We start from the raw sequence: 11,325 nt of genomic DNA on the forward strand, positions 1-11,325 counted from the left end.
ATGTATTGATTCTAAGACAGAAGGTAAAAGTTTAAAAAAACAAAACAAAAACAGAACCAGTACAACCATTTATGCAGTGGTAATAACAATATGAAGGAAAAAAAAATTTTAAAAACTCTAATCAAAGCAGCAAATAAAAATTACTTCAAAAGACAGTCAATGAATCATACCTGCCATCTCTTGACAGATATGCACTGCCATTATATGGCTAATGTACTGATTTGTTTTGCTGGATTCTACATATTTTTTACAAAGGTGGGCTTTTACTCTGGGAGGTAAGGGTGAAGGCAATAGGTTGGTGTGAAGTGATAAAACAGACATGAAAAAGGAAAATGCATAAATAAGACTTATCTTAAATTGGCTAGGAAATAAAAATGTTCAGAATAAGACATAAAATTAATTGTTAAATGTTATATAATGTCATCATAGGTATACTTAAAAAACAAACTATTATATGTAAAAATGTTTCACAGTTTCTTAAATAAGTCTCTTATGTATGTTTAAATGTTGTTTGTTGAGGATCAAGTTTACAATAAAAAAAATTTTTTTAATCATGCATCCAACCACTACCTGAACATACCCAGTAATGAAGACTCACACTTCGCACAAAAGCAGCTTTCATGGTGGGGCAGCTTTAACTGTTAGCAAATGGAAATCACCAAAACATAGATTTTGAGCTAGAAGTGAATAGTCATCCCCTCCAGTCCCAATTTTAGAAATAAGGAAAATAAAGCTCACAGAGATTAACTGACTTGCTCAAGGTTACAATGGCAGTAAAAGGAAAAGCTGGGAACTAACCTTGACCCTTACTACTGCAAGTCCAACACACTTTCCATGACATTATTGTATTTGTGTTTTTAGCATTCAAATAAGACTACTAGTTCATATGAAGCAACTATGCACTTTGAACATATGGAATTGATATTTCTTAAACCTAAATTCAGGGCTACATTTATTGCTATTAAATTGCAGCTTGTTGGTTTCAACCTCTCATTTCTATTCACTGATATCATTTTTGGATTTTGATTCTTAATGAATGTTATCATTAACAACTTTGTATCATCCACAAATTTGATAAATACATCTGTTTTCATCCAAACCATTAATTAAAACATCAAACAGTAAAAGCTAAGAAGGATCCTTTGCAAACTAAAAAGCCTCCATTTTTTATATCAAGGGATATAAAGATACCATCAAAGACTGAAATTTCCAATATTTCATGTGAGATAAAAAACAATTATGACCAACACTTCATATGAATAAACTAAGAGTTAAATAACAAAGTTGAATGTTGGGTAAAGCTAGCAATAGAATCTTAGAAAAAAAGTTGGCTCTCTTGTTGATTTGTATATGGTTTATTTGGTTGGTTATGAGGTGTTTTGTTATTTTTGTTGGGGAGAGAGAATGGACCAAGGCCAAGGCTAGAAAATTTCTCAAATGTAAAATCTTAAAACCAAATTTAATCTCTTACTAATGCTTCTTTTTGAAACTAACATTTCACTTGTAACATTGGTTTTGCATTATATTTTGTTAAAATATAATTTGGTACATAATAATTCTATTAAGCATAAATATACACAACTACTTATGAAACAAAAATCACTGGAAGGGTGAATCTGTACACTTCAAGTATGTACCAAAAAAAAGATCTCTGTGATAAATACAAAATCATGCTTTAAAGTTGGAAATTAATCCGTTGAAAAGGTATCCCTAATTCATAAATTTGCCATCCTGAAAGCCTGCTATTACCAGGTCATATTAATCACTCGAACTATGGAAATCTGATCTAGCCATGTCTAATTCATCTTTCTATCTCTTCATATCATACCTGGAACATAGTAGGAGCTCAATAAACACCTGACTAATCAACAATAATAATAAAATATCTTAAATATATCAAAGGAGTTGCTGTTCAGCCATTATCATAATTTCACAAGTGGAAAGTTTACCTAAAGGTCACATGGGGGGGGATGTAAAGTCCCATATTAATTCATGTTTTTTTAAAGATGAATTAAAATTTTACCGTTGAATATACCCCAAAATCTTATTAGTTTGAAAAATGCCATATCTCAATTGAAAATGTAAGAAAATCTGGTGAAAGATTCGTTTCACTACAGGTGAGGAAATGGGATGCTGGAGCTGGAAATATTCTTCCACGTGGCTAAAGTTGGAGCATCTTTTATCTTGAAAATAAGGGGCCCCAAGAGACAAAAATAGCACATTTTTGAAACTTATTGTACTCTGAAAAGGAAGTTCCAGCACACGGCTCTCAGCAAAGATCATAGGATCACAAATTTAGAAGCCAACATCCTCATTTTACAGATGAGAAGACTAGGGCACAGAGTCTACTCCATGCACTCTGCCCAGGGTCAGTCACCCAGAGAGCATTGGAGATGGGATTCCCTTCCCAAGGCCAGTAGCGCTACGTTGCCTGACTGCAGGTTACCCAAGAGAGCGGGGTGGCAAGTCTGCACTTGCACAAATAAATGGATTTAGATGGATGATCCAAGCCTGCCCAGCCCCTTCCGTCCCCCCACACCCTTCTTTCCTTCCCGGACAATATAACTTCAAGAATTACTACTCCCATTGTAAAAATGATATGTATAAGGCTTTAAAGTTTGTTCGTTTGTTTTTGGGGAAAAGAACAGAGTTGCATTCTCCCTATAGGCATGCCAAGAGGAGCAGAAAGCCTCAGAGGAGGGGGAGACGGGCGGCATGTAGATGGTCTGGAGAGGAGGCTGGAAAGGGGGCACGGGGCAGCTGGGGGGAGGGGACTTAGGGGAAAGGAAAGAGAATAGGGGGCGGTTCCCACCTGGAAGTGAAGGGGGTCAAGCTACACAGGGAATAACAAGAGGATGGAGAACTCTCAGGAAGGAGAGAAACCTGTCGCAGGGGGTGGAGGGAGCAACATATTGGGTGGGAGGGGAGGACCATTCTAGACAGTGGTCAGGTTCCGCTCGCCAGGGAAGGATGGATGGATGGGGGATGGGGGCATGGGTGTCGGACGAGGCGGTTGGTCGGTCGGGGCCAGGGCCAGGACCCCGGCCAGTAGGTAGTTACCCGGGTGCCATTTCAAGGCCAGCCTCCGATAGGCCTTCTTCAGCTCCTCCTCGCTGGCGTCGCGCCGCACCCCCAGAGCCTCGTAGTGACACTTCATGCCGGGGCCGGGGGCCCGGCGGGAGGCTGCGTCCTCCTCCTCGAGCCTCCGGGAGAGCGGCGGCGGCGGCAGCTACCCGAAAAGGGAGTGAAGCCGAAGCCGGAGCTGGAGCCGAAGCCGGCGGCAGAGGTACAGCATGGGGAGGGGGCGGGGTCTGTCCCGGAAGGAGCTCAGCTGCCCGGGCTGTCCGAGCAGGGCCCTAGAGCGGCCCTGGAGGAGGGGATAGGGGACGGGGAAGAGGCGGGGCTTATACAGAGAGGAGGGGCCCAGACGGGGGGAGGGGTTGTGCAGGTCGGGAGCGCCTCCGGAAGAGGGCGGAGCAAAGCCGAGAGTTGCAGGCGTGGAATGGGAGACAAAACTAGACCGAAGATTGGGAGTCGCTGTCATAGAAGGGGGCGATCTGGAAGAGGAGGCGGTGCCTAGCCGGAAGGGGGCGGAGCAAAGGCTGGAGGAGCGGGTTCTGAGTTGCAGGACAGGATCCATTAAGAAGGGATGAGAGTGAGCGGAGCAAATCCAAAAGGAGTTGGGGGGCGGGGCTTAAGTGAAGTAAGTCGGCCAAGGAGAAATTGACACATTTGCACTCAGACCTGGAGTATACAAAAAAACGAAGAAAGGCAATCCCTGCTCTTAAGGGGCTCACATTCTAATATAGGAGAAAGTTTCATCTATGAATATGGAAAAGGTCCCATGGTTTGGAAGTTCAAGCATTTATTAAGTACCTACTGTGTGACAGGGACTAGATTAAGAACTGAAGATACAAAGAAAGACAAAATGAAAAAAAATTTTAAAACAGCAACAACAACCCTGGTCCTCAAGAGTTCACAATCTAAAGACTGTATAAATATTGTATAAATATTGTATAAATGATATACAAACAAGATAGGTAATGCATAATTTGGAGGTGATCTCAGAGGGTAGGCAGAGATAAAGGTCTGAGAAAGGCTTTATATAGAAATTGAGACTTCAGCTGAAATGTGAAGGAAGCCAGGAGGCAGGGATGAGGAGGATTCAGCGCAAAGCAGATGGTGGTGCATCCTTTTTAATGTCATTTCCATGATAAAAATCTCATATCAGTTTTTGAGGTTGAATCGTTTGATAATGCCAAGGATTTTGGTAGTGAGAACTTTCTTTTCAAAGACTTCAGTAGCTGTGGCTAGGGCACCAAAGAAGCAGTTGCCAGGCTGCATCTTACCAGAGCTGATGGCTTCAAAGGCAGGATTGAAAGTGGGACTGTTGATTTGGCAATGGGGAGATGCTGCTGCTCCCCAGACTCTTAGGCTTAATTGCCATTTGCTGGCATTGGTGACGATGATGAGCCCCTTCTCCAAAGTGATTGCTCCTTTTAGTAATGACTGTGAAGTAGCTAGGGGGAATATTCAGGAAGACATGAGTTCAAATCCTGTCTCAGACACTTTATAGCAGTTACTCTGGGCAAATCACTTAACTTATCTTTTTCCTGATCTGTACAATGGAGATAATAACACCTACCTAGAAATTGTTATAATTATAATTGTTATAAGTCTCAAATGAGATATTTTTAAAGCACCTAGCACATAGTAGGAAATTTAACAAATGTGTATTCCCTTCACCCTTTTACTCCCAGTGGGAACCTGGGCAGAAAGCAAGGCTAGTGATCTGTTATTCCCAAGATTCTTGGGTTCAGAGTCATACACTATCTCTATCAAAGTATTTAGGAAGGTAGAAGTGCTAGGTTTAATTTACCTGACATATGTTGCTATAGAAATTTCTGAGTGGTGGTGGAAGGACAGCAGCAAGTAGAAGGATTATAATAAGCCCCTCTTTTAGAAGATAACAGTTGACCTAAGCCTGAAAGCAACCTAAGGATTCTATGAAGTAGGGGTAAAAAGAGAATACATTCCTAAAACATTCCATTTTCTGTTCAGAATTAATATTCACCTCAAGAACAAGGGTGATGATACTTTGAGGGAAGATCATTACTGATGTTCTTTCACTGAATTCTGGGGCAGTATGTACCCACACAAAACAGTTCCAGCAGACAGGGATACATGGTGACCAGTATCCATTGCAGGAGATTCTGGCTGCTATAGCCCAAGCTTCTATCCAAGGTGTAGAGGAACAATGAAAATCCAGTACTATAGAAGTAGACCTGGCAAGTGCTATTCAAAATTTCCTGGCCATATCTAAGGATGAGTAGGGTAGTTGGACAAGAATCTCACATTTAAGAGTACCATCCGTCAAATTAAGGTTTATAGACAGTGTAAAACTAGCATGTTCTGCTTATATCTCAGCCATTCTGGCACTATTTTTGAAAAAAAAAAAAAAAACAGAAGGGAACATCATGGAACTGGGGCCATTTTGCATTTTTTTTTCTTTGCTGCATTGCCATAGCCAAAAAATCCATCACCAAATTGTTAGCCTGGTGGTAATGAGGAAATATATTAATAAAACCCGCAGATGCTGGCCCAGAATTTTCAGTGCACCAGGAAGACAAAGGACCAGAGAATATTGAAGCAATATAAAGGAAATTTAAGCCTATTTTCATAATAAAAAAGAACCAAATATACTTTTGCTGCTCACATTATTTCATATTTAACACGAAGATTAAATAGGGAAGTTCCTCAGTCAATATGATGAGCATATTTCTCCCCATGCAGTATTTATGTGCCCACTGGCACCTTTTTTTTTTTTTAAATCCTTACCTTATGTCCTAGAATCAATACTGTGTATTCATTCCAAAGCAGAAGAATGGTAAGGCTTAAGCAATGGGGTTTAAGTGACTTGCCCAGGGTCACACAACTAGGAAGTATCTGAGATCACATCTGAACCTCCTGTCTCTTGGCTTGGCTGTCAATCCACTGAGCCACCTAGCTGTTCCCACATCTTTTTTAAAAGAATAAAGAAAAGTGCCCATTAGTGTCCTGTAACTGGGGCTGCCTCCAAGATGACTGAATTGGTCATCTGGGACTCAGGAGAGCAGACTCTGGTCAGAGAAGGCACTCCTCTATTCTAGAATATAGAAGAAAGCCAACAAACCACTGACATCCTTTGTCCTTTTTTCAACTTTTATTGGGGACAGAGGGGGAGTTTCAAGGAGGGGGATGAAAGAAGGTAGACAGGATTTTTTCCCTTTCCCTCACACCAACAGCAATTAATGTTGTTTTGGGGCAGAAGCAGATACTATAATGGGGAATAACCAGGGAAGTTAACTAAATATTACCTGTGGGCTCACAGTGGGATGTGAGGGAGACAGGAATGTCAGAAGGCAGGACCAAACAAGGTAGGAAGACTGGGTTTAACTGCTAAGGAGGTATCTGTTAACAGAAGTGGCAGTTAGGCCCTAACTGTCACCCTGTACCACCTAGACAAGGTACCATCGAGCCAGCAGGCAAATTGCAATAGTTTATAACAATTATAATTAAGGAAACAATAGTAAAGGATGGGAATAGGGGTTTCTACACTTTTCAGACTAAGGGCAAACCACAGGGTCAGGGGAGGGACTTAACTACTCTCATATAAAACCTAAGCCAGGCAGGGCCCAGAGAATAGCAGGACTGGAGTGGGAATCCTCACAGCAGAGTCCAGAGATATTATCAGGATGCCAGGAGCCAACTCCTCCAGAACTGATGATCCAAAGTAGCCCAGTAGGGAGAGGAAGTCTGCAAGCTGTCCACCAGATCGAAGGCCACTTCCCTAACTCAGTGCTGTCTTGTAAGATTGATGTCCTCTGCTTTCAACCTTCACCACTCTCCAAGATCCCAGGGAATCAGGGTACAGCTCCACTAGCTCTGAGGTTTCCCAGGGTCAGTTACAGCTTGTCCCAACCACCATGGAGTCTGTCTCAGAGAGCAAAACCACACTTCCTGCTTCCCCATTCCATTTGGAATTCTCCAGCCCTTCCTGTTGTCTCCTAACTAATAACTAAATAATCTTCCTCACAACAATACATGTTTTCCTAGTTAGGCTGAGAGTAGAGTTCAAGTGTGAACTTTCCTAGATTAAGGCAGCCACTGGAACAGTATGTAAATCAATGTGAACACTTTGAGATATCTTCTGGGAGTTATTTCCCTCCAGCATTTTCTGTGAGGTGAAATAAAGACTATTCTCTATCATTATGCATTTGTGCCTTGAGTTGTATGGAAGCTGGAGACTCCATTTTCCATATTTGTGAAAATCTAGCTATTAGCATATTTGGAGATTTCCCAAAGAAAACTCTGGGAGGAAATAGAACTAAAATATTACCATTTGGGTCAGTCCCCAAGTTCTGGGCTCACATGGACTGTCTCATTTTCAACTGCTTGTGGTTTAACTGATATTATGATATCAGTTGAACACCCTGTTGACATTCCCAAGTCTATCTGCCTAAGAAATCATCCTTATCTTAGAACCCCAGATTCTATGATCATAGCACATAGGAGATCAGGATCTGTCCTCTCACCACACACATACATACACATATACTCAGCAGATCTATCTACATGGGTAAGTACTGGTCTACTCCCAGGCCAAGGAGGCAAATAGGAAAGGGAGGAATATACCCACTCAAAATCACCATACTCTACATCCCAAAAGAAAGGCACAAGAAAATTTGGGGAAAAAAAGGGCAAGGGATGAGAATGACCTGACTTTCCTTTATAGGCTGGCACAAAGGGGTGGTTCCTCTCACCAAAGTCTATCCTTCTGAGCCCCACATAACCAATCAGTCAGTAATTGGAGAGTAATCCAAGTTGTCTTTTTCTTTTTTAACAATGTGCACACAGGTAAGTCCAATTGGAGGAAGAGATACTCAGGAAATTGAATATGGAATTCTCCAGATTAACTTCCTTTACATTTAATAATTTAAAGATATCACCAACTTCAAAACTCTTTCCTGGAAATCCTATTTCACATCAAATAATAGTTGAAGTAATTGTAGCATTGTATAGTTGTTCAGACAATTGTTATATAAAATTTAACCTCAAAAATATAATAAGAGATTGCTAAATTAAGACTTGTGAAAATCTTTTTGAAGGAATTTCCCATTCAAAAGTATGCTTGTGGGGGCAGCTGGGTAGCTCAGTGGATTGAGACACAGGCCTAGAGATGGGAGGTCCTAAGTTCAAATTTGACCTCAGATACTTCCCAGCTGTGTGACCCTGGGCAAGTCACTTGACCCCCATTGCCTACCTTTACCACTCTTCTGCCTTGGAGCCAATACACAGTATTGACTCCAGGATGGAAGGTAAGGGTTTATATATATATTAAAAAAAAAAAAAAAAAGTATGCTTGTTCTTGTATTTATTTTTTCTTACATTTCTTTTGCATTTCTTTCTCAACTTTGCTACGTATTACTTCTGGATATCTTCTTTTTTCTGTGTTTTGTTACTCTTTTGGTTCTTTCATTTGTAAGTCTACCTTTTCTATTTTTCCTGAGTCCTAATCCACATCATTCCCACTAACAGTGGTTGGTCCCCCAAAGCTTTGTTCAGGGTCATCTTATCTTTTTGCTCTACACTCTCTATGCAATTAATGTCCAGATCTGTTTATCTAGTCATAGAACCCCATATCACCATGGACTTGGATGTTCTGAAACATGTCAAACTCATGTCCATAACAGAACTTGTTTTCCCCAAATTCTTCCTTCTTCTGCTTACCAATTATTAGGGGAGGCAACTAGGTAACACAGGGAATAGAGCGCTGGGCCTAGAATCAAAGATAGGAGTTCAAATTTGACCTCAGACACTTAATTAGCTATGTGACCCTGGACCTGTCACTCAACACTTGCCTGCATAAAACTAGAGAAGGAAATGGCAAACCACTTCTTTGCCAAGAAAACCTCATGGACAGTATGTTTAGTGGAGTCACAAAGAGTCAGATCTTAATGAGTAACAGACAGCCAAGTTTGCCCCCTTTAAGTTATTCTCCAATGTAACCTATTCACCCCAGATACCCAATCAGTTGCTAAAATCTTATTCTTTTTCTCTAAATCTCTCCTATATATCCCTTTCTTTCCACTAATAGTCACCACTAAGCTATTGGATTAGCTTTCCAGCTGGTTGTCCTGCCTCAATTCTCTAACCATCCCCAACAAACCTGCTAATTTAATTTTTTGAAAGTGGTCAGACCATGCAGGGTACCTCTCCCCACCTCAAAACTCCAATGACTCCTGACTACCTCCAAGACAAAATATATAAAGGCTATTATTTGGCATTTAAAGCTCTTCACAACCTGGCCACTTTTTTACCTTTAAAATCTTACAGGAGACAGTTGAGATGATAGAATAAGAGGAAGCAATACACTGAACTCTGCCACCCCCATATTCCTCCAACAGATTTAGATAATACTAAACAGATAACACTGAATCCTGATGAGGAAATCCAAGAAAAAGGGAGTCATTTTTCTAGTCCAGAGATTCTATTAGGATATGGAGGCAGAAGTCTAAGGACATTGGGGTGGGATCTGACCAAGAAAGGTAATGCAGTATATTGCAGAACAGAGGCTATAGGGCAAAAGGAAGTCCCAGACCCATACAATGGTCACTGCAGGGTGCATGAACAGGTCTTAACAGGCAACTTTGCTGTTCACTACCCAATTCCAAGTCACAGATGAAGGGCACAGGGGTGGCATTCTGGGGCTAGGAAGGGCCCACAGAGCCTAGGCTGAGAGGAAAGGTCAGAAGCTTCTTATCTGATACTACCACCACCCTTGTACAAGCCCTCAATTTATGTGTAGACTATTGCAATAGCCTGAAGGGGGTGGTCTACCTACCTTGTCTCTTCCTACTCCCATTTATCCTTCATTCAGCCATCAGTGATTTTCCTAAAAGCACAGGTCTAACCATATCACCTCGCTACTCAGCAAACTCCAGTGGTTGTATAGGATCAAACACAGAACCATCCATTTGGCACATAAAGCCCTTCATAACCTAGCCCTCTCCTTACATTCCCAGTCTTTTATCTTACTCCCTGCCACATTTTCCTATGACACTTTTCTCCTGGCAGTTTCACAAACACAACTCTGGATCTCTTGGCTCTAGATTATTATTTTTTTGTGCCAACCGTCCCCTCCTCCCATATGACTTGAATGCTCTCACTGCTCACCTGTCTCTTGGCTTCCTTCAAGTCCCAATTAAAATCTTATTTTCTACAGAAAGCCTTTCCCAAATCCTACTTAATTCTAGTTTCTTCCCCCTCTTCCTACTTTTCCTGTGTATAGAACTCGTTTGTACATATGACTGCTTGTTGTCTCCCCTGTTAGACTGTAAGCATGAACTGTCTTTTGCTTATTTTTTTATCCCTAGCACTTAGCAGTATGACTGAGCCCAAGGAGAACAGGTTCCTAGTTCCGGTTTCTAGCCCAGTCTGAAACCTACAGAATAACCAGGGCAGAAATCCAAGAACAAAGAGGGGCTGACATTTCTGTGATACAGAATCAGAACTTTCTAGCTGGCTAACAGTGGCTGAGTCCAGTGTCTACTGTTACAAGATCAAACATTCAAAGCTCAAAAATATACTGGTACCTGGATTAACCCTGGGATCATGGAATAAGATAACACTCAGTATGTCAAGAAAGCAGCAAAAGGATAAAGCCCAGATCTTCCCTACAGAAGGCCAAACATCAAGTCTTCAGTCAGTCAGGAAGTAAGCTAGAAGACTGAGCAAACCAAAAAAGAATTCCATGATAAAAAAGCTTTTGTGATGACAGGGATGCTCAAGGCCCAAACCCCAAATAAAATAAAATGAATTTCTAACATTTAGAAGCAAAACCTCAAAGGAAAAGATCACTTGGGAATAAATTCAACTGAATTTCTTAAGCAAGAGTTTTCAATGAGCTGAGCTGAGTAATGTATATAGTGACAAAGTAGACAAAACAACTTTAAACTTAAAAAAAAATTTTTTTTAATCTTCTTACATTTTCCTTCTCTCCCACATAAAGATCCAGGCATTCTGGTCTTACTTGCTAATCCTTGCACACAACACTCCATTTCCTCATGACTGTTGCTTGAAATGCTCTTGCCCTCCTGAACTCTGACTCTTGGATCCCTGGCTTCCTTGTAGACTCAATTCATGGGCAATTTCCCCAGCAGGCCATTCCTACCACTCTCCCTTCTAAGTTACTTTCCATCTTTTCTCTATTTGCCTTGTATCTTCTGATTTATATAGGCAACCTCCCCGCCCCCCCCCCATTATAATATGTAAGCATCTGGAGAA

At 41.1% G+C, this 11,325-nt stretch overlaps 1 protein-coding gene across 2 annotated transcripts in view; it reads right to left on the reverse strand.

Annotated features, from left to right (window-relative positions):
- The window catches only part of DNAJC21 (DnaJ heat shock protein family (Hsp40) member C21), a 30,352-nt gene extending 27,143 nt beyond the window's left edge, over positions 1 to 3,209 (reverse strand). Inside the window, exon 1 of one of the 2 annotated variants that reach the window (XM_044657783.1) lies at positions 3,061 to 3,209. In XM_044657783.1, the coding sequence (XP_044513718.1) occupies positions 3,061 to 3,157 (97 nt within the window). In that variant the 5' untranslated portion in view covers positions 3,158 to 3,209. The remainder of the gene's footprint in view (positions 1 to 3,060) is intronic. The other variant, XM_044657782.1, reaches the window with a different exon arrangement.
- Positions 3,210 to 11,325: the final 8,116 nt, after the last annotated feature.

This window comes from Gracilinanus agilis, chromosome 1 (genome assembly GCF_016433145.1).
Source record: "Gracilinanus agilis isolate LMUSP501 chromosome 1, AgileGrace, whole genome shotgun sequence".
Classification (NCBI taxonomy): Eukaryota; Metazoa; Chordata; class Mammalia; order Didelphimorphia; family Didelphidae; genus Gracilinanus; species Gracilinanus agilis.